The following is a 23,878-nucleotide window of genomic DNA, read 5'->3' as shown; positions in this document are numbered from 1 at the left end:
CCCACAACTAACCTAGCTTTGTCCAAGAAGCAAGCAAGAAAACTCATTTTCCTCCTAGCTGTTGGCTGTCATTCACATGATGTCAGTCTGGGTAGTTCAAAATGTGAGTGTGCTTGGTACTTGGAGACAGGCTTTTGAAAGAGGTAATTCAGTGAAAACGTGCTCGTTGGAGCATAGAGACCTTTGCAACGGGAAGCTTGGGCACGGTCACACACACAGACGGAAGAGGTGACCTCAACAAGAAGGTCAATGTTTAGGGATAAGGAGAGCATCCTGGGGGCGCTGAACGCTGTCGACAGGCCCTTATTCTGCAGCCTCTGAGACGCTGTGGTTCAGTCACCTTTCCCGTGGTATCTCACCGTGGCAGCCCTGGCAACCCAGTGAACTGTCTTCAGGGAAGTTTTCTAGAGAACCATTCTCCATTGTTCAACCTTCCACAGCCTGTCTGACCTTAAAGATGTTCCAGTATTCACAAGGTTGATCTTCCTTCGTTGACTTCCACACACCTGCTAGCCTCCTCTACCCCTTTCCCTGCCCCAGGTGCAGCTGCCGAAACGAAAGCCACGTTTAATTAGACGCAGGTGCCACACTTTGAGTTATTCTTTGAAAGTCGGCACTTTAAGTCTTCGAAGAACAACGTGGGTAGGGGGGCGGGAGGCCCTTCCCGGGCCAGGCTTGTCTGGAACCGCAGCTAGTGCCTGAGGAAATGGGCAAGTGGCAGAAGGCGGCCAGCCCAAGGGGTGAGGAGAGTCCCTCCCCACGTCTGTGACCCCACTGAGAGGCCTTGTAGGACTGGTGGTCTTCAAGACTCCTCAGCCTAGCCAGTCATCAGTCAGTCCTCCTCGCCTGGGTGTGGCACTCAGCCTCCCGGGGAGGTCCTCTGCGGCTCCTCTCAGCATCCTCGGGGGGCCCTGGAAGCCCCTGGAGGAGGTGGATTCGGGGTTGCCGCCGCCGCCGACAGGCCCCTTCCTCCCTCAGGCTCGCCCAGGCGCCGACCCCAGCGTCCTCCCGGGCCCCGGTGGGCCGGCCCTTCCCGCGCGGCCGGCGGCGGGGCGTGGCGAGGCGGCCGGCGGCGAGGGGGCGAGGCCTGCCGCCGTGGCGTCGCCGGCTGACGCGGATGACGCGGCGCCCGCCAGGCCCTCGCGGCCCGGCCTCCAGGGCGTCCCTGTCAGACTGTGGCTGCGGGCCGCGCGGCGTGCTCCCGCTCCTGCAGCTCTGCGCCGGCATTCCCGCCTCCCACGCTCCCGGCCGGCACGGGCCGCGCGCGCTCCAGTCGACTCGCCCCGCCTCGCGCTCGGCCGCACCGGGCCGCCCGCCGCTCCATGGCACACGCGCAGCCGGCTTGCTGCCCCAGCCCGCGGGGCTCCGGGGATGGCGGCATGGCCAAGTCTAGGAAGGTGGCGCTCATCACGGGCATCACCGGCCAGGTGAGTGCGCCGGCGGGGGAGGCGGCCGGGCGCGCGCCAGGGCGCCAGGAACAGCCCCCCTCTGGCCGTCCCGGAAGGTGTCCGCCGCGGGGAGGGCGGGCCCAGAGTGTGCTGGGGGTGTGGGCTGCGTGGAGGAGGGCTCCGAGCGCGTGGCTCTGGCGCGCCTCTGGGCTGGAGAGCGCTCGGGATGCGGTCCTTGCACCCCGCGTGCCCCCGCCCCTCGCACCTGTGCGCCAGGTGACCCACGCCGGGAATGAATGCATGAATGCTCTCGGAATATCGTTCTTTGCAGACGTTTCCGCCTGAGGGTTGCTAACCTTGAGCGGGCTTAGAAAGTAGGTAAGGGTCTCCCTGGCTCTTTGGGCTTCCCCCCCCCCCCGGAAATTTCCAGATTTAATAAATAATTAGTAAATAAATAGAGCAGTGCTGTGGAGTCGCAGGCTAGGAGAAGTTGCAAGCAAAGCCCTTCAGTCATGCGAGCTTCTGAGATTGACGTTCGTGCTTTTTGAGGTGTGTGGGACAGACTGGACCTGTGGAGGCTGGGGTTCCATTTCCAAAGAAAGGCCATGGTTGAGGAGATCCTCAGGTGGGGCTGTCCTGTTGGTGGGAACACTGTGCGGTGGGCTGGCCCTGCCTGGTTTGTGACAGTTATCACTTGCGACAGGTAGGCCCTGGTGGTGGCCAGTACAGGACGCGAGATGAGAATCACACCTCATATACATTGTACTTAGCAATTCTACTCAGTTGATTACTGTTAACTCATTTGTTGTGGCAACAAACTCCCCAAGGCTGTACTTTTAGTCCCTGCGTTATAGATGTGGACTTGAAGCCCTGGGATTTGATTGGCCTGACAGAGAGCTAGGAAGTATCTGGGTGGGATTGAAACACTGCCCGGAAGCTGCCTAGTGGTCAGACCCGTTCACAGCAGGGTAGGTGCAGTTTCCACTACTGGGTACCGCCTCAGTTTTTGGGTTCTCCTGCATCTTTGCTTTGCGTGAGGTCCTTTGCGTTGACAAGCGTTTGAACACTTCCAGGAGGTGGGTAGGGCCAGGATCTCCGGTGTGAGACCCCTGAAGTTCAGCCAGTTGAGGCAGGGCACGGTGGCCAGCGTGGTAGCTTAGTGAACTAATCTTCTGTGATGCCAGCGTCCCCTCTCAGGGTGCTAAGGACAGCCCCCTACTCTGCTTCCCGCCCGAGTTCCTGCTGATGGCCCTGGGAAGGCAATGCTTTATGGCCCCACCACCCGCGGGGGAGACCGGAATGGATTTCCTGGCGGCTCTTGACTTTGGCTTGGTTGAGCTGTGGCTGTTGGAACCGTTTGGGGAGGGAACCCGTGGGTGGAAGATTCCTTCTCTCCCTCTGTCACTCTTTGATTGGGGCCTACATATTGTCTTTTTTTGTTTTTTAATGCTGGGGACCTTAATGCAGATGAGTCTTTTCCCTAGTTTCTCAGATTTGATCTGAAACTCGCATGTGTACCACGTTTACATAATCTCTGGAAAGCCTATTTTTGTAAAAGAAATTTGTGAAGATGCTGATGGGTTGTATTGGTATGACTTACACCACTCCGACTATGAACCAGTGCAAATTAGAAATCCCACCTTCGTTGGCCTCTGAGAGCAGTAAATCTGGTTGGTACTGGATGGCCACTCGGGTGTGGAGTCCCTGCGTGTCATCTGCTGGTAGGCTGTCACAGGGTCTGTGCGTGAAGCCTGCTACAGGCTTCTTTAGCTTCCCGCTTTATTTAAGCACCTGCTTGGCTGGCAGGCCTTCTCTGGGCTCTGCCTCAGTGTTCCTAACTTGGTTGCAGCGCTTTGGCCCTGGTTGCGGTCGTGCTGCTGACGTCTGCTGGTGGATTCACTCTGTTCTGTGTTTTTTGTTTCTCTTCTAGGACATGATGCCCGCCCAGGGTACCCACATCTCTGGAGGCTTGTGACTAACACAAGGACGGACTCTTTATTGTACATTTTCTTGATACGGCTGCTGAGAACTGACCGAACTGCTCACTTGGCTGGGCGTTTATCTGTAGCTCTCTCTACGAGGCAGGTGCATCTTGTATCCCTGTTTTACACCCAGCTGAGGCAGGCTCAGCTTGTTCTTTCAGCTCACATGTTCTCCACAGCTGAGGTGTGAACTCAGGAGTCAGACTCCAGAGGAGTTACTCCAAACCACTATCACTCTGTCACTAGCAAGTCACATGCTTTAAGTTCTGAGAGAGCTCTCTGAAGCGAGGCTCACTGCTCGGGCATTGAGGGCTGTCGTGGCAAATGCATCAGCATGGCGAAATGGGTAATCCCAGATTTTCACTTGGAAGTAGTGCAGGGCACACAGCATGGTGACTCAGTGGTTGACTGCTCACCTTTCACATGCTAGGATCCCATATGGGCACTGGGTTATATTCCAGCTGCCCCACTTCCCATCCAGCTCCCTGCCTGCTTGCGGCCTGGGAAGGTGGTAGAGGATGGTCCAAAGCCTTGGGACCCTGCACCCACGTGGGAGACCCAGAAGAGACCCCCGGCTTTAGATTGGCTCAGCTCCAGCCGTTCGGCCACTTGGGGAGTGAACCAGAGGACAGAGGATCTTTTTCTCTGTTTCTTCTCTCTGTAAATCTAGCTTTTCAATAAATTTAAAAAAAAATCTTAAAAAAAAAACTAATGTAGGCAGCCAAGGTGTCTTTTTATGCTTCTGCAGTATATAAGAATGTTTCAAAGAGGTCATAGAATAATGGAATTGAAAGGTGCAAAAAAAAAAAAGTGAAAATCCAGGGGCCAGTGCCATTGCACAACAGGCACTCCACGTGCAAGTGGTGGCATTCCATGTAACACCAGTTCATGTCCTGGCTGCACTTCCCACTCGGCTCGCTGCTTATGAGCTGGGAATAAAGCAGTGGATGGCCCAAGTCCTTGGGACCTTTGCGTGCGTGGGAGACCTGGAAAAGGCTCCTGGCTCTTTGCTTCGTACCGGACTACCTCCAGCTGTTGTGGCCATTTAAGCAGATGGAAGATCTTTCTCTGTAAAACTGCCTTTCCAATAGAAATGAATGAATTGTACAAAAAAAAAAAAAAAGAATCCTGGAATAGGGGCCTGGCACAGTAGGTTAATGGCGAAAGTCCTCACCTTGCATGCACTGGGATCCCATATGGGTGTCGATTCTGATGCTCGCAGCCCTGCTTCCCATCCAGCTCCCTGCTTGTGATCTGGGGAAGCAGTAGAGGACGGCCCAAAGCCTTGGGACCCTGCAGCTGCATGGGAGACCAGGAAGAGGCTCCTGGCTTTGAATCGGTGCAGCTTCAGCCATTGCGGTCCCTTGGGGAGTGAATCAGCAGACAGAAGATCTACCTCTCTCTCTCTCCTCCTCAATATATATCTGACTTTCTAATAAAAATAAAATACATCTTCAAAAAATCCATGCATTTTTTAAAAACAATATGCATGAGCTTTTTGAAGTTATACTATTTATACCTCTTTGAAGTATATATTCACATACATACATTTTGAAGTATATACTCTTCAGCTACTTATTCTAACTTCCCTCCCTCCTCACCTTTTTCAAAAAAGAAATGTTGATTTGTTTTATTTGGAAGGCAGACACAGAGAATGAACTCCCATTCCTTGGTTCACTTCCCAGGTAGTTAGAATAGTCAGGGCTGGGCCAGGTCAAGCCGAGGAGCCAGGAGCTCAATGCGGTTCTCCCCTGTGGGTGGCAGGGAACAGGTCACTGAGTCACCTGCTGCCTCTCAGGGCCATGCTGGCAGGAAGCTGGAGTGGACAGCAGAGGTAGGACTTGACCGTGGACACTGCCGTGTGGGGTATGGGGCTCCACAGGGACACCTTAACCACTCACTGTGCGAAACACCTACTCCTGTTTCTATACACTCTTTTAAATGTGTATGTATTTTCATTTTATTTGATAAGTAGAGAGAGACATGAAGATTTTCCCTTTGATAGTTCAGGGGGAAGCCTGGAGCCTGGAACTCAGAGCAGGTTTCCTCATGTATGGCAGGGACCCGAGTGCTGAGCCATCACCTGTTGCTTGTCAGAGTGATGTTTGCAGAAGCCAGTGCTGGTTTTGGACACAGTATGGACTCTAGTGCGGGATGTACTTATGTTAGGGGCATCTGACCTGCCGCACCAAGTGTCTGCCCCTCTTCTATCCATTTTTCTTAAAAAGATTTATTTATTTTTATTGCAAAGTCAGATATTTAGAGAGGAGCAGTGACAGAGAGGAAGCTCTTCCATCTGTTGATTCACTCCCCAAGTGACCGCAATGACTGGAGCTGAGATGATCTGAAGCCAGGAGCCAGGAGCCTTTTCCAGTTCTCCCAGCTGGGTGCAGAGTCCCAAGGCTTTGGGCCATGCCCAGCTGCTTTCCCAGGCCATAAGCAGGGAGCTGGAAGGGAAGCAGGGCCATTGGGACTGCAACTAGCGTCCATATGGGATCGTGGGCATGCAAGGTGAGGACTTTAGCCACTAGGTTACTGTGCCGGGCCCTCTCCTACCCATTTTTGACAAATATTTGTGAATTCTTTTCCAAAGGTTTGCCTTCTTGAGTTGCTTTTAAGCAAACCTTGGCTGTGAGTTTGCACTGTTTCCAGGCCCTCAGCCAGCCACCCCATAGCTCGCCTCCATTGTTAAATGGTTATGGCTGTTTGCTGTACCCACGGAGATGTTCTTGCTGTTCTTTGAGTGCTGTGGTCTTGTGACTTTGCAGTCAGTATTTGTAGCCGAATGGACAGGACTGACTCCTTTATCTTGACTGAATGCCTCAGTGTTTTTAGGTGAAGCCTGCCAGAGGCGGCCTCTGCAGGGATTTCCTTCATATTTGTGTATATACAGTCTCTCTTGCTTGTATCTGCGATTTACGTCTCTTCCTTCTTTCAGATTAGACTGCCTTGAAGATAGCCCATTTGCAGTCTGTTACGTCCCACGTGGCTTCAAATAGAGGACTTAGAAAATGCTGAGCTGTTTTTCTATTCACAGAGCACATCTTCGCTCTGTGTGCAGGGTGCAGGCAGTTTTGATGCCGCTGGCGAGCTGAGGAGAAGGGAAGCATGCTGTAGCCTCCAGCATCTTACAGGCTATGAGGAACAGGAAAAATCAGTATTGTGCGGTGATGTAGGGACCAGGGGAGTGCTTCACGCAGCTCTGGGAGAAGTCGTTGAGTGCTACAATACACTGTACTGCGTGAGCATGGGTTTAGAGAGGGGCAAGTTATCAGGAACCATAGAATCAAGTCTGGTGTAAAAGTGGGAGGAAAGTTAATTTCTAAAAATTATTTGTGTCATTTCCAAAAAGTGGTTTCAGTAAATACACAACGCTGGATAATCATCTGAAAATAATGGAGCCACTGTGGAGCGAGTCGTGTGGACGGGAGAGAGGTGGAGGTGGTCTGCCAGGAACCAAAGCTGAGGACACAGCATTCAGCTTCCTCTGTGCACACCCAGTCGGTAGGCAGGAGGAGCGTAAGCTCGCACAGGGCTTTTACCTTTTAACTTGAAACTTGGAACAACACTGCACAAAAAGTGTATTTGCTAGTACTTGTTAAGAGAAGAGAACTGTTGTCCTGTGATACTCATTTTCTAACTGTGATGAGAGGTCGAATTACGCTTACAAAGCAGCGTTGGAGAACTGAGTGGTTAGAGTGAAGAGGTTTTCCCTTGTGTTGTCGGTCATGTAAGCTGGTCTCCACCAGGAAAGTGTAACGTCGGGGCTCACTCGCAGTGTTGTGCTGTGCTTTCGGAGAGCCTTATGCTCTGAACACCAGGTGTGTGTGTTTGGTGGCAGGGTGAATACAGGTGTTTATATCAGGTGTGGTTGACATGGTGAGGCTCTTCCCACCTGCTCGGAGCCTAGATTTTCCTAGGGAAGTGGGATTTAGGTCTGGTCAGGCAAAGAAACAGGTGCCAAGGGTCCGAGTTCCGTGCTGTGAGGCATGGATGTGAGAGTGGGTCTGTGAGAGTGGACTAACCGGCCATTGTCTAGAAGGTGTAGTTTGTCTGCAAGTTGTACAAGAAAACGTAGATGGGTCTGAAATAGATAAAGGTGCTGGGGCCTATGACGTGTCAAGCTCAGTTTCTAGACTTTTTCATGGCTTCCCCCTCTTCTCTCACTAATTCTATCAGTTTCTTCTGAGCATATTGTGGCTGCTGTAAAGCACTTTGGACTAAGGGATACATGTAAACTCAACAGCCTGATTGATTAAATTCGTACGACTTACGTGGGCTTCATCTTCCTTCTTTTATTTATTTATTCATTTTTATATTTATTTAGTGCAAAGACAGAAAAAGGGTGAGATACAAAGCTTTCTATCCACTGGTTCACTCCCCAAAATGGCCACGATGGCTGGGGCTGGGCCAGGCTAAACCAGGAGTAGCAACATCTTCTGGGTCTCCCACTTGGGTGTAGGGCCCGGGCACCACTGCCCTCCTCTGCTGAGTTCCCGGGGAAATTAGCAGGGGGCTCGATCAGACACAGCATGGCCCTTGTCCTCTTCATTTAAGAATTTATAATGAATTTAAAATGTACATTGTACATTTAAGAATGTATAATGTTTGAAAATGATTGTCAGGGAGTACTATTCTTATATTTCTTCACCTCTTTTTTTAAAATTTTTATTGGAAAACCAGATATACAGAGAGGAGGAGAGACAGAGAGGAAGATCTGTTTGCAAGGTGCTTTGCCACGCCCATCGGGTGGTGGTAACATGGTCAGCATCTTTGGTCGAACTGTGGAAAAGTAGTGGTTCAGAGGTGTGGAGTGCTGTAGTCCCTGAGGCCTGGTGACTCCCTAGTATTTTCCTCAGTTCTCCTTTAAGCCCCGAGGGTAAGGGAAAGCAAAGATTAGAGGCAAACCCCTTTCCCTGCCCATAAATCCCTGGGGTTTGCTGGAGGTCCATAACAACAAGCCAGTTCCTGTGACCCTCAGGGACTGTTGGAGGCCTGGAGTATAATTCTTTTTTTTTTTTTTTTTTTTTTTTTTTTGTGCTTAAAATCTGTTTTCCTTCTCTGCAAGGCAGAGTTATAGAGAGAATGAGACGGAGAGAAAGATGTCTTCCATTTGCTGGCTCACTACCCAAATGCCTGCAACAACCAGGGCTGGGCCTGTCTGAAGCTAGGAGCTGAGAGCTTTCTCTGAGCCTCGCATGCAGCTGCAGGGGCCCAAGCGCTTGGCCCATTCTCTGCTGCTTTCCCAGGCACCTTATCAGGAAGGTGGGTCAGGAGTAGAGCAGCCAGTGCCTCACAGGCAGCGGCATTACCTGCTATGCCCTAGTTGTTGTTATTTTACATTTACGTTTATTTTCATTTTATTTGAAAGGCTAAGTCACCGATTGTGCATCCAATTTTTCACTCTGCCTGCAGCAGCCAGGGCCAGGGCTAGACTGAAATAAGCAGCCTGGAGGTTGATGTGCGTTCCCTGTGTGGGTAATGGGGACAGAGGCGTCTAACCCATCAGCTGCTGCCTCGCTGGCCTTAGCAGGAAGTTGGATGGGAAGTGCAGAAGCTGGGTCTGTATCCAGGCCCGGTGATCGCAGGAAGCAGGTGTCTTGAATAATGACATAAACACTGCAGCACCTTGGTGTTATTTCTGCCATGTTTACACTTGTGTTTTCTCCCAGAGGACACCACGTTTTGGTGCAAATTACCTTGTGTAAAACAGTAAAGGTGACAGTAATCATGGCTGATGTTCGAGTATACACTGTGTGCCAGCCATTGGAGATACAGCAGTGAACAAAACAGATCAAAATTACCACCTTGTGATACTGCTGTGGTCGTGATGAAGACGGTGTCTGTCAGTACCGTATTTACCGCGGGTTGACTTTGTGCCAGTTGCCGCTCAAACAGCAGAACATACCCTTGAGAAGGTTTCTTGTTACCTGGGAACACGAGGTCAAGTTTGATTGTGAAGGCCACTACGTCATCGTTTATAGAGCAGATTTCAGATATCAATCTCAGTCATTTGTTTTAGGTTAAGTTTTGAAATCTTTATCAACAAATCGGCTGTAAAGACAGATAAATCACATAACCAAACCCAAAAAAAATTTTTTTAAAAGCATTTCCAGAAATTTTACAGTGCTGGAAAGGCAAGTTTAGTTATGAAATAAGCTTATATCAGTTACTACTTTATACCTCCCACCTCCCCTCCCATTTTTTTGGTTGTTGTGTCATTTACTGCAAGTGTTTTCCGATTGATCTTTAGCTGATTCATTGGAGTGCCCATGTTGATGATAATTCAGCTTGTAAGACTGGATTCTGGGCCTGGCACAATAGCCTAGTGACTAAATCCTTGCTTTGCATGCACCAGGATCCCTTGTCTCGCATGGGTGTCAATTTGTGTCCCAGCTGCTCCACTTCCCATCCACCTCCCTGCCTGTGGCCTGGGAAACCAGTAGAGGATGGCCCAAAGTGTTGGGAACCCACACCCACGTGGGAGACCCACATAGAAAGAAGCTCCTAGCTCCTGGTTTCAGATCAGCTCAGCTCTGGCTGTTGTGGCCACTAGGGGAGAGACCCAGCGGATGGAAGATCTTTTTGTCTCTCCTCCTTTGTGTAAATCTGACTTTAAAAATAAATAAATCTTAAAAAAATTAGAGAAGACTGGATTCTTTCCTCATGGTATTGGAGTGAATGAGTTGGGTCCCAAGGCCGGCATGCGCTTGGATTGGTGCCCAGCTGCCTGCTTACCCTATGCCACGTTGCAAGAGTAGGTCTTGCCCAATAGAGGACATAGTATGCCACATAATTGGGGCTGTTGCTCCAGCTGTTACTGGAATAGATCTCCCTCCTCAGTGATAGCAAAATGATAAAAGAGAATAATTTCTGAGTTCTAGGAAAGGAAGTTGGGTGTTAAGAGATACGTTGCTTAGCCCTGCTCTGCATGAACAGTCTAGGAGCAGAAAGTTATGTACTGTTTGGACCCTGCCCTGAGGGCTGTACAGTATGGGGAGGCCAACAGGTGAATACCCGCCGAGTCTCACAGGCTCGGCTGCACAGCCCGTGTCAGAGCCAGCCTTATCTCTCTAAGAGGATTGCGAACGGTGACTTTCACTCTAAATCTTCCTTGCTGGGATTTGAGGTCCTGAGATGAAAGGTTTGGCGTAATGAGAGAAAGAGGTCTTGAGTATTGTCCTACTTGGATCAACAGCTTTTGTGTCTTCACATTACATGTTATTTATTGAAAGTGCTTTGGGCTGAGCAGAGGCTGGATTTGAACACCAATGAGTTGTATCATTTCTCAGGTGAAGGGTCATCTGCTGATTTCTTGTGTCTGTTCAGAGCCTCTGGCACTGTGACCCCAGGATGGCGTGCTGAACTCTACTTATGGATAAAACAGAGAATTATAGACATGTCTCTATATTAAAGCAGTGGAATCGTGCAATGTCCTTTTCACAGATAAGTCCGTAGCACAGTTTTGTATTAGATGAGACAATGACTCGTTACTGAATTTAGAATTGTGTAAGCTAAGGAGAACGTCACACGTGAGTTGTGTTTTGTCACACCTTGCTTGTAAGGTTGGAATGGGCAATGTGAACTGTCTGCCGTTCTAGATGAATGATAGGGTTCAGTGAGGAAGGGCCTTGTTTCTTGGTGAGTTTTTTGGATAGAAATATTATATATACATGTATATGTTTTATATCTGTGTATATACACATACATATACATATATGTATTTGCATTTTAAGCCTAGCATTGATGTAGTTGGCATTTTATTCACTCAGTGGATGTTTGTATTCCTACAGCAAAGAATAAGATGTGAGTTTTGCCTCCAAGGAGCTGATTGTTTCGTGGGGAATAAGCAATTAGGTACTACTATTACTACGAAAATAATAAATGAATTATTATATTGAGATTTGTCCTTAAAAATTTTCTAAAATTGCTTCAACACATTACTTGTTTTCTTTCTTTCTTAAAAAAGATTTATTTATTTGAAAGAGTTACAGAAAGAGGGAGATAGAAAAATCTTCCATCTGCTGGCTCATTCCCAAAGTGGCTGCAGTGGCTGAGCTAACTCGAAGCCAGGAGCCAGGAGCTTCATCTGGGTCCCTCAGATGGGTCCAGGACCCAAGAATTTGACCATCTTCTACTGCTTTCCCAGACACATTAGCAGAAAACTGATTAGGAGCGGAGCAGCCAGGACTTGAATTGGCACCCATGGCATCCCAGGGGGAAGGTGAACCCTCCGATTCACAGTGCTAGCCCCAGCTGCAGGTTTCTTAGTGTGTAAGTTTCTGGTTATAAATGTTAACGAGGTTCATCGTGAGGCATTTCTTCGCAATTATAAATATTAAATTGTACATGTTAATATATTTAAAATATAACTCTTATAATGTTTATAATTATAAATGTGGAAGGGACTAATTGTGCAGCAACTGAGTTGCTCATGACCGCCCTGTATGCTCCTTTTTTCATTTAAATACAGAAGAAATCTGCATACTTTTGCAGATTTGTGTTCAGGGCCGGCTGGTTAGATGTTACTGTTTTCATTCTTGTTTTCTCATATTACAAGCTGTGCTTTGAGTTGGAAGCCTTACCAGTTTTTTGATTACAAGCATATTCATGTTTCTAGAGATGAGTCCTTGTCTGGGTGAAGAAGCGTTTGATGAACTGTCATCTTGTGATGAATCTGGTTTACAGGTCTGGTCCAGTGACATCAGATTTTTCTTTTTGGCTGGTCATGCCAGACCCGGAAACCTATGGTAGAGATATTTGGACTTTAAATGAGAAGCATGGGCTTAGAGACACTGCAGTACATTCAGCTCGGTGGTAGCTGACATGGTGCCAGCGCCCAGCGGATGTTGGTTTTGAATTGATCGTTCCTGCTGCCGACAGTGGATGGGGAGCGTGAGTGCAGGTGGCCAGCAGAAGCTTGGGGAGTGTTGTGGGGTGAGTGTCCAGAATTCTTTCAGTATTAAACGAGGGTGCTCGGTCCCACCAGGCGCTGTGTGTGTGCAGTGAAGACATGAGGCATGCTTGGAGGGAGGCTGCATCAGAAAGAAGGCCCCAGAGGGAACAGACGACTTGGATTTTCAGTAATTTTGTCAGTGAAGCAGCAGTGTGCCAGGCCTAGTTACTGGCTAGCAGTTTTCCTACCAAATGCTGTAATTTAGCATAAATAGTAACCCTTGTGTTTAGATAAAATCACCATTGAAATAACTGCCTTCTGGGATGTTATTTGATGTTCACTTTCATAGAACCGAATTGTATAGTTAATGATTTTTATACAGAGTGACCTTCTTTGCCTAAGGATTTTTGCCTTGTTTCTTTTTTTTTTTTAAGATTTATTTTATTTTTATTGGAAAGTCAGATACAGAGAGGAGGAGAGACAGATGAAGATCTTCTGTCCGATGATTCACTCCCCAAGTGAGTGCAACAGCCGGTGCTATGCTGATCCAAAGTCGGGATCCACGAACTTCCTCCAGGTCTCCCACACTGGTGCAAAGTCCCAAGGCCCTGGGCCGTCCTCGACTGCTTTCCCAGGCCACAAGCAGGGAGCTGGATGGGAAGTGGAGCTGCCGGGATAAGAACTGGTGCGCATATGGGATCCTGGCGCGTTCAAGGCGAGGACTTTAGCCACTAGGCCACGCTACTGGGCCCTTTTGCCTTGTTTCTTTCAGACTGTGCATATTGGGGGTTTAAATAACTTACCTCTAAATCTTAGACCTTCATGTTAACTCCAAGGGTGAAAAAAAGTTAAGGTATTTATAGACCGTTCTTGTACTCATCAGTTATCCTGTGCTTGGAAAATTTACCTCTAAAGCTTGCTTATATTATATATAAAGCATTGGATTTGATTCAAATGTAAAATGAATTGCTTGGTCATATTTAACACAAAATGTTTCTTAATTCAAAGTAGGAAAGCCTCTGATTTGTTCCTTTAGTGGTTTTTGTGAAATTTAATCATTTAACCTTTAACCCTGATGTAGCCTTTCACAGAAGGTATTTATTTTTAAGCAATACCTTTGCCTTTTGTTCAAACTGTGTATTTATGGGAGATGGGAAGAGAGAGAATGAGCTCCGTTTTGCTGGCTTACTCTGGTAATGCCCAGAAAAGCTAGGAGTAGGCTAGATTGAAGTTGGGTTGGAAGATAATTGAGGTCTCCCAAGCAGGTGGCCGGAAGCCTGTCTCGTGCCATCTGTGTTGTCTGCCAGAGTCTGCCCTGACAGGCAGCTGGAGTGAGAGCCGGGACTGAGGACTGGATATCCTCCCCTGTGGAGTGAGGGTGGCGTCATTCCTTAGCTAAATGCTGGACCTTATGCCTTTATTAAAAAAACGATTAGTTAGGGCCCGGCGCCTTGGCCTAGCGGCTGAAGTCCTCGCCTTGAACGCGCCAGGATCCCATATGGGCACCGGTTCTTATCCCGGCAGCTCCACTTCCCATCCAGCTCCCTGCTTGTGGCCTGGGAAAGCAGTCGAGGACGGCCCAGGGCTTTGGGACCCTGCACCCGCGTGCGGGACCCGGAAGAGGTTCCTGGTTCCCGGCATCGGATCGGCGCGCACCGGCCCGTTGTGGCTCACTTGGGGAGTGAAACATCGGACAGAAGACCTTCCTCTCTGTCTCTCCTCCTCTCTGTATATCCGGCTTTCCAATAATAATAAATCTTTAAAAAAAATGATTAATTGGAAATTTGCAGTTATATGCAGGAACAAGTTGTTTTTGGTGGTGAATACTGATAAACATTGAGTACACTTAAAGTGGTTTTGGTGGTTGGTATTGATGAAATGTAAGCATATTACAGCTTGCAATGACATCCCTCAAAATGTGGTCTTGATAACAAGAGACCCATAGATCCTTGTGCTTTGGGTGAAGGTGATGGCTGCATCCCAGCATCCCATATGAGTGCCACTTCAGGTCCTGGCTCTGCACTTTGCATGTGCCTGGAAAAGTGTGGGAGAGGGCCGGAGTGCCTAATCCCCTGCCACCCATGTGGGAGACCCAGATAAAACCCCTGACTTTGGCTTGGTCCAGCCTCAGCGTTGCAACCATCTGGGGAGTGAACCACAGGCTGGAAGAGGCCTCTTCTCTCTCTGCCTCTGTTATCCTGACTTTCCAAGAAATCAAGTAAATATTACAAAAAAAGAAGAGATACCTCTAAATCAAAACGCATATAGGGACTATTCCCATTTGAGTGAACCAGTTCAAGGAAAGAGACCATGGGGATTCTAAGTGTTGAGAATTATGGGAGGCTTGATGTTTTGCCATGATGACAGCTAAAAGACTTGACACTCCTTCCTAGGTTAGACAAAAGGATTTTGCTACCGCATAGCAAGCTGCATGAAGTCCATGTTTGCAACAGTCTATTTGCATGGCTTTCTCTTGCCCCCTTTCTCTCCAGAGCCCCTGAAGGCAGCACCATGGTGGGTATTGTGGTTAGAGAAACCTGAGGCTTAAGGTGGTTGCTGGTAAATGTACCTAGGCTTGGCTTTGAGAGCCAGCCTTCTCCTCTTCGTCCTGGGTTGCAGATGCTCCCTCTGCTCGAGGGAGAGCCACTGTCTCTATTTTGAAAGGCTGTGTGCAGAGTTTTTTTTTTTGTAGAGGTGATACTGAACAAAAGTTGTTCATTCTGCTCATAATACACAGTGATAGGACAGATCTCTGGAGAACTGCTCCTGAACAGAGGTTGCCCTGTTGCAGAAACCCACTAGTGTGACGTGCATCTCCCTGGGGAACTTGAACTTGGTCTCGAGTCCCCTTTTTCTGCTTACAGACCAACCTAGTAAGCACCCAGGTACTTCACGTGGAGTAGATGAATAGCATTGCTCCCACATCAGTGTTATGCCTTGCTGTGTGTGTGGGAATGAGAGTGTAGTAGACTCGTCTTTGATGGAACAATGCTTTGAATCTGATAGTCTGAGTTGGCTCAGCTCACAAGAAAGCTCTTCCAGCCCCTGAGAAGCTGCCTGGTTAGTGCTTCTCCTTCATGTGGCCTCAGTTGGAGGAGTCCTACCTGGGATACCTTGTGATCATTGAACGTCGCTTGTTAGTATGTACTCCTGAGGGACCATCAGCTTGTTTGGTTAATGCCTTCTCTGGCTTCATTTAAAAATCACACACAGTTTTAAACTCTTCTCAAATTTGAGATTGCTCATTTTGAGGTTTCCTGTGTGCCGATGGGCCCTGCTCTCAAGGGAGGGTATGTCTTTTTAGCTTTTCTTGAAGTTTCCCTGAGGTCTTATTTTGATTGTCCTTGGTGAATAAGGCCAGATATGATAGGAAGAGATAAAGATTGTGAGAGCTGCTGATTAGATTGTTGGGTTGGGGAAATTAGGGAGGAAATAAGGGCTTTACTTTGTTTGCTGAGTTTGTTTCTCTGCGGTGACACCAGTGACATTCAGTTTACTTTTGTCCAAGAGGACCAGGCCTGTGTTTTACTGCTGTGTCCCTAGCATATGCCAGAATGTGCTGAGCTGTCAGTAAGCATTTGTTGAGTGACGTTTGGAGTTATCTCTTACATAAAAATCCTGGAGGAAATACCTACCATTAAAAAAAGGCTGGCCTGTGAGTATTCAGTATCCTCCTTCATGTCTGCTTTGGGCAGGATTGAAAAACTGTAGCCCTTGAGCCAAGTCCAGGTGCTGTCTGTTTTTTGTAAATAATGTTTCACTGCAGCATGGCCAGATCTATTGGTTTACTTGTTGTTTCTGGCTGCTCCCACATGGAGTTGAATAGCTACGACACAGAGTACGTGGCTAACAAAGCCAAAAATGTGTACCTTCTGGCTCTTGGCAGAAGAAGTTTGCCAAAGCTTGCTGCCTTCCTTGAGCAGACAGTTGGATTCCTGCACATGTAGATGATATTGCCAACTGGGAGAGTTTGCAGACAGAAATGATGGGAGTGAGCTGGAGGGCAAGCTTACCTCTCACAGCTGGGAGCGAAGGAAACATGCGTGGGGCTTGTGGTGGGAGAGAAGACAAAAAACTGAGCAAACCATCATTAGTTCCACGACTTTTTAAAATCACCTCCGAGTTTCAACCCCATGCCCATTAAGCAGTCCTGGAAACCACTCTATTCTGTCTCTAAGTAGTGCTATTCTAAATATTTCATTTAAAATGGATCATACATTATGTGGCTTTTTCCGAGGCACGGAGGATGGGAAACGGTTATCTGGTTGCTTTACTTAGCATAACTGATTTAGTTTGCTTTCTGTTGCTGTATCACCCAAAACTGGGTAATTTATAAGGAAAAGAAGTTGATTTTGGCTCTTGGTTTTGGAGGCTAAGAAGTTCAAGGTTAGGTAGCTTCATCTAATGTGCTGCTCCTTCCTGTCATGGGACAGGAGAAAGGGCAAAGCTTCGTGAGGGGAGATGATCCCCAAGGCTGAGGAAGCTGGGTTGCTTTCACTGAACAGCACGTCCCACCAGACTCACACATTGGTCTCCTCAAGGCTCCCAGCTCCAGAACCCCAATGTTGTCCTGCGCCCCACCTCGCAGTGCCACCATGGTAAGGAATTAAGCCTCAGTGTGAACGTTGATGGGGACAAACCATGGTGATAATGTCTGCAGGGTTCATCACGGTCCCGTTTGCTTGAGAAGTGCTGTAGGTGTAGTGCCTTATCACTTGGAAGCATTTAGAGCCAGGAAAATTTTGTTTTTTTCTAACAGAAGGGGAATGGGCTTCCTTGCAGTCAGAGAGAAAGGCAGTGGGAGCAAGGAACGTGGTGACGAAGGAGGTGGACAGAGAAGGCACCGTGAGGCCGCAGAGGCCCGAGAGGGGCCCAGCGCTGTGGGTGCTCTCTGCGCTGTCTCCACTTCACGGGGTGCTTTTGTCTGCTCTTCCTAGTTGTGTCTGCACAGAAGTTTCCACAGGCTTCCTTTCTGACTCCTCTAACTGCACACCCATTTCTAGGGCTTTCCAGGCAGAATTTTAACTTAATGGTGATGGGAATTGGGAAAATGTGTGATAGTGGATGGGGACTAGACAGGCAGATGGCAAACCGAATTTGGGAAATTTCGTGGCTACTAAGTGCTGAGAAGTAAAGAGTGGTGTGTTTTGATGTTTCAGAAGTGGCAGTGGGAGTTGAGAGTACGGCTGTCTTGTTGGGAGCCTGAACGAGCAGGAATGCTGAGTGTCAGTAGTTCCGGATTTTCAGATTTTCTCTAGACTTAGAAAATTAGACTGGCCGTTTTTAGTGAGCAAGTTACTACCTGTTGTCATATGTTTAATGAAAAAGAGATTTTTATACATGAAAATATAAGATAAATGTGCTTTCAGGATTAAGAATGATGATTAAATTATATGTTTTTTACCCTGATACTATTTTATAGAATATTTTTTCCCTTCCTTTTTTCAAAGAATGGTTTAAAAATATGCCGAAGTTTGGCGGTAGTCCATAGCCTCTGTGAACCACTACGTGTTAGCACTCACGTATGTGTTTCCTGGGGGGTGGCTGTCATGCCTTGCACCTGCCGGGTGTACTTCTGAACTCCTGGTGGGATGCAGGGGCTCCTGCACAGATGAGCCGGAGTAGACAGTGTTAGAAACCACAGCTGACTGGAGGACTCTGTGCCTAATACTGAGCATCGTAACGAGTGCTTGGCTAGCGTTAATCAGTTGGTTGAGATTTCATTTGGATCCACTTTCTTAGGCACACAGGAAAGACTCCTGAGGCAGTGCTCACACATCACAGAATCCTCGAGAAAGATATTGGGGTCTGAGTCCCCCAGCGGGGTCCAAGTTGCTCCAGTTTCTACAGTTGTCCCTGGTCTCTGGGTGTGCTTGCAAGCAGCATTGTAGTTACTGTGTTGTTTCAGCTTCAACTTTGTGACTTGAAACTGAAATCAGGTTTTGGGGAGCTTCTGAGTGGTGGCAGGTGTTGAAGTTTCGAGGTGGCACCTTTTTATGGCGTTGACTGAGACACTCCAAGTGGTCTTGACACGTGTATCTCTGGGCCTGCAGAGGGAGGGGGATGCAGGAGGAACCAGGTTGAATGCATCTCACGTGGATGGGAGGTTCTGGGGGATTTATTTGGAGGGGAAGTGAAATGCGTAATGGGTTCTGCAAAGTTTCGCTTTTCTGCTTTTAAATGTAAACCTTGAAAAAGAGAAATAGGAGTTGACCAAGTATTGAGGTCCTTGTTTCTCTTTTACTTTTAGCTTTTACATAGGCTACATTGTATGCTTTAAAAAAAAAAAAAAAGGTTTCTCCCATCCATTTCGCTATTTCAACTAATTAAGGAAGTTTTGAATTATTTTAAGTTACATAGTATTTTCTTCCCACTGAGTTGACTTTTAATCTTTGCTGATGTTTGAACATATAGGTTTTAACCTATTTAAGTGTAATCAAAAGTTTATACTGTTGCCAGATGTTATTATGGAAATTTTGATTTTAATTGCCAAAAACAAGGGGGTGTTTTAAAAGGAATTCTTTTATCTAGAGCAGGCAAATGATTGGGACTCCTGCTAGAAATCTTAGAAGGTTCTCTTTAAAGGACAGAGTGGTTAATGCTGGGATTAGGGCTGGGTCCAGGAAACATGAAGTTACTATTTAACTCTTTGAAGAGGGCAGATCACTTAACTTTCAGGAGCATTGGGTTTTCGTCTTTTTAAATATACATCTCAGGAAATAGATGTAAATATATGTATGTATGGAGAGCACAGGAATCTAAATTTCCCTTTGACTTTTCTAAGTTAAAATTTGCATTGTGGTATGGTGTAAAGTAGGACACTGACTAATATAGATCATGTTTATTTTAATTATTTCTAAAAGATCTAGTTATCTTTATTGGAAAGGGAGATTTAAAGAGAGCGAAAAAGGGAGAGGAGTGTTCTGTCTGCTGTTCACTTCCCAAGGGTTGCAATGGCCAGAACTGAGCTGTTCTGAAGCCAGGAACCAGGTCTGTCTTCTGGGCCGCCCACGCGGGTGCATTGTCCCATGGACTTGAGCTGTCCTCCGCTGCTTTCCCAGACCATAAGCAGGGCACTGGAGCAGAAGGGCAGCAGCCAGGACACAGATCAGTGCCTGGGATGGCAGCGATGGCAGCACTTGAAGGTGGAGGATTAGTGTGTTGAGCCACTGTGATCTCCCCTAATGATTTTTAAGTAAAATTATGTATATCTGTGTTTAAGAGAGATACATGCAGGCACAGAGAGAGAGAGAGTTCTCAAGTCCCCAAATGCCTGCAGGGGGTGAGGTGGGCCTAAGGGTGAAGCTGGGAACCAACAAGTCAGTCTGGGTCAGGGTCTCCCACGTGGGTAGAAGAGCCCCAGCAGCTTGTACTTGAGCCCCATCATGGCCTCCCAAGGTATACAGGAGGCTGTTCTCAGGACCCCCGAGCAAGGTCGGGGACCCAGGCATTCTGATGGGGGACTTGTGCCGGAACTGCCAGTGCCTGCTGTGTGATATGGGGAGTGTTAGATGTTTGGGTTTGGGGAAGACTTCAGGAATTAATCTGATGGTACAGCTCTGAAGAGGAAAGCAGCTGCTTGTTCACAACGAGGTCCCTGGAGGAGGCTCAGGAAGGCTGCAAGAGCAGGGCAGCAGGGAACGCCCCAGAAGCACTGAGACCCCCAGGTCTATGCAGCAGAGGCGCAAGGCAGGACGACCACAGTACAGCTTAGTTCTCACCATGCAGAACCACCGGGGAGCTTTGACAAGGTGCTCTGTGTAACTTGGTGGTTTTGTTTTCTATTTAATTGCAGTACGATTGGATTCATAGCTGTGTATTTTGTCAAGGGTGTTTTGGGCAAATTGTCTGTTTCTGATGCCCAAGTCCTGGTCTTGGAAAGGAAAGAAGCCTCTTCCTGAAGGAAGCCCAGTGACCATTAGTTTAACTGCTGACCTCAGTGCTTGTGGATGGTGCGTTCCAACCTCTGAATCTCTCTGCACCCCGCTTATCTGTGCCAGGAAGTCATGAAACCTTATCTCTTCCGGAAGTAAGAAAATGCCTTGTGCAATAGCTTTCAGCAGGAAACAGGAATGTCATGATCTTAGAAGATCCCTTCAGTTCCCCAGTGTGCCACGTGGGACGGGGCTGTGTCCTAGCCCCGACATCTGACGGGCTGGTGACCCTCCCGCCTGCCACCACTGAAGTCGGCTGCAAGGCTTCACCTTTCTTTAGTACCCGCAGCCAGAAGGAGTGTCCCCAGACCCTGGTCTCTGCTGCTGCCCCTGATGGTCCCTCTGTTCCCTCCGTGTCCACTCAAGAGTCACACCAGGATTGCACATGATGAGGCTGTCAGGGAGGGGGAGGGCCCATTCTCGTTCTTGGAGGCAGAAACACAGCTCTACACGGTGCCAGCTGGGAGCCGCGAGAGCCGGACCGTGCAGCAAGGGCATTAATAAGCATTACTGGTTTTGTGTTTGTTTGTTTGGTAAGATTTGTTTATTTGAAAGAGTTAGAGAGGAAGAACTCTTCTGTCTGCTGGCTAACTCCCCAGTTGGCTGCAGTGGTTGGGGCTGACCCAGGCTGTAGCCAGGAGCTTTATTTAAGTCTCCCACATGGGAGGTATGGACCCAAGCACTTGGGTCATCCTCTGCTTTCCTCGGGCCTTTTGCAGGAAGCTGGATCAGAAGTATAGCAGCCAGAACACAAACTGGCACCCGTGTTGGCATCTCAGCTGAGAGCCAGAATGCTGGCTTGCTGACTGTTACTGTAAACACTGAGTGTTATGGCCTTCAGGAATTGAATTTACGTTCAACTGAACTTTCTTCCTGTGGGTAGTTGGGCTGCATTATCCAATAATGGGTTTCTAACTGTATTTTTGGAAGACTTTGTTAATGCAGTTCTTGATCAGTTTAAACCATGAGTTCAGAGGCTCACCAGACCAAGGGTGAAATATGAAGGGGGTGAGGAAGGGCTGTTTCTTAAAAACCACCACCACAAACAACAAAATACACAAGTTTTTTTTTTTAAGATTTATTTATTTGGAAGGCAGAGTTGCGCAGTGAGATCTTCCGTGTGCTGGTTCACTCTCAGATGACCACAGCTGCCAGGGCTGGGCCAGGTCAGAGCCAGGAGCCACAGATGCTTCTGGGTCTTTCATGTGGATGCAGGGGCCCAAAGTACTTGGGGTGTCCTCTGCTGCTTTCTCAGTCATATTGGTGGGAGGCTGAATTGGAAATGAAGCAGCTGGGACTTGAACTGGCACATGTTGTGGCTGTCGCTCAGGATGTGTGTTGATTCTCCGAAATGCCACTCAGACTTGAGAAGGGGGAGGCGTGTTGGCGAGTCTGCGTTTGGATGGCAGCTGGTGGGTTCTGGGCAGCTAACTAGCACAGCAAGGCTCTGCTTAACCCTGGCTTCTCACTTGTGTGGCCATGGAGAGCCAGCTGCCATGGGGACCCAGCGGCTTCTGTGTGGAACAGTCTTTCCTTCTAGAGCCCCAAGGAAATGAGCCCTGCTCTGTCCTCTGCTCCCTGATGCTTCATTCAGCCGCAGGAGAAAAGCAGGGCTGAGTTCTCCAGTGCATCCAGCGCGGTATCTGGGGTTCCGGCTGAGATGGTCTCTTCCACGTGCTCTCTTGGAATTCCTGAGATTTCTGCCAGAATCGGTTAGGTCTCTAGAGTTGGAGCTCATTCCAAAAGAGGCGTTTTCTTTTCATGATTTGGCATTTGGATCTTCTGTTTCAGTCTTCTCTAAATAAAAAGTACTTTTTTCTTTCTTTTTCCTTGGTAAAATGGGGAGTATCTCTAAAGCTAGCTATGACATTGACCCAGTAGCAACCCTTGATCAAGTCGAAAAATCCTGGCTCTGACTTTTTCCAGTGGTTTAGTGAGAGGTTTAGACCTCACTGTTTTAAAACATGCTCCCTGGTGGTTGATTCGAAAATGAGCCATGATTGGAAAGCACTGATTTATGGGACAATGATAATGACTTGAAATGAAACAATCTTTCCTTCAGATTTGCTAAGAATGTTTAAAACCCTCAGTGCGTTTCACTGAAGGACGTTGGAAAGCCTTGGAGGATGTCATGGAAAAGAGATGACCCACATCCCGCCTCCGCCCGCTCGAGTCGTCTCTGGCAGTGTCTCGTTCCCACAAGGTTCTGATTCATTTTTATTCACTTGACTGTTTTTCAGCAAATATTTTACTGAGCTAGAATTGTGTATCAATCCTATTGTGGATCTGGAATATTTCCTCAATGAATTCTTAGGAGTCGGCACGTGTTGGTTGAGTTCAAGGGATTACTTTAGTAAAGGATTGAATGTATGGGGTGGGACGGCGCTGCAGGGGTGACGAAACCTCCGCCTCAAGTGGTCCTGTGTGTGAACCTGCTTAGCACTTCTTTGGCCTTTATTACAATTGTTACTGACCTTTGCATGTGTATTTTAGTCCAAATGCTGTTTTTTTGTTTTTGTTTTTGTTGTTGCTTTTTCACATTTCTTTTTGTTTCATATTATTTTGAGTGGGATGATGTAATTTAGGGGAAATAAGGTCAGTTTATTAGAAATTCCTGTGACTTTACTGGACAATATTTTCAGGCATTCACGTTCCTTTTCTGCTTATCCCGACCCTTTGTTGGTGGGAATATTGCTCTGGCCTTTGTTAATATACTCTAAAAAATTACTTTATACATTTGAGATAGGTCATTTAGAGGATAGTATTGGAGGGGACCTAATAGTGAGGTCTGCACTGGAATTCCACATCTTTCTCGTTTTAATCAGTTAAGCAAATTACACAGTGTGAACAGTTAAGTCTCTGCTTGAACTGTTGGTGCCGCACGTCAGAGTGCCTGGGTTCCCGTTTGGCTCTGTCGTTTCAGCTTTCTGCTGATGTAGCCTGGCTGATGGCAGAAGATGACTCAGGTACCCCTGGCTGTGACTGGCCTAGTCCCCACTGTTGTGGGCTTTTAGGAACGAGTGGAACATCTTTGTCTGTGTGTGGCTCTCTGCATTTCAAGTGAAAATATGGAATAGTAATAATGATGAAGATAAAACCCAAAACATCTTCTACAATTCTAACAAATTCTGTCAATATTTGTGGACTGTGTTTTGAATATCCACTATGGATGAGACTGTGACTTCATGGGGTTCATATTATTCCTACCCCAGGATCAGAAACCAACTCCCAAGGCCAGTTTGAAAAATCTAGTTATGCAGTTGATGAGTGCCAAGATAGGTGACAACCGAGGTGGCCTCTTAGCCCAGGTGGCCTGGACCGGGTCAAGGGCACTGTATTTCCCCACTGACTCCCTTGAAGGTTGATCTTCCGTCATGTAGCCATCATGGTCTATAAGTCTTGTTCAGAAACTGTTTGCGTAATTATTTCTTTTCTTTCCCGCTCCTTTTTGCTTTCTTCTTCCTTTTGTTTGTCATCAAGAGATGTGCTTGAAAGTCATAGCAACGGAGAGAACAAAGGAGTAAACAGAGAGATAATCCGTACTTTGCATTTGCTGTTTCACTACCCCAAATGGCTACAAGATCTGCTGCAAGATCTAGACAGGTCTCAAGTGGAGCCAGAAGCTCCATCCAGGTCTCCCACGTGAGCAGCAGGAACTCCAACACTCAGGCCATTGCC

General features: G+C 47.7%; 1 protein-coding gene across 1 annotated transcript in view; it reads left to right on the top strand.

Moving 5' to 3' along the window:
- Positions 1-1,233: 1,233 nt before the first annotated feature.
- The window catches only part of GMDS (GDP-mannose 4,6-dehydratase), a 560,326-nt gene continuing 537,681 nt past the window's right edge, over positions 1,234-23,878 (top strand). Inside the window, exon 1 of the mRNA XM_004596493.2 lies at positions 1,234-1,427. Coding sequence (XP_004596550.1) covers positions 1,323-1,427 — 105 coding nt within the window. The 5' untranslated portion in view covers positions 1,234-1,322. The remainder of the gene's footprint in view (positions 1,428-23,878) is intronic.

Source organism: Ochotona princeps, chromosome 1 (genome assembly GCF_030435755.1).
Source record: "Ochotona princeps isolate mOchPri1 chromosome 1, mOchPri1.hap1, whole genome shotgun sequence".
NCBI classification, from domain to species: domain Eukaryota; kingdom Metazoa; phylum Chordata; class Mammalia; order Lagomorpha; family Ochotonidae; genus Ochotona; species Ochotona princeps.
This window is presented reverse-complemented; position numbering and strand designations above follow the sequence as displayed.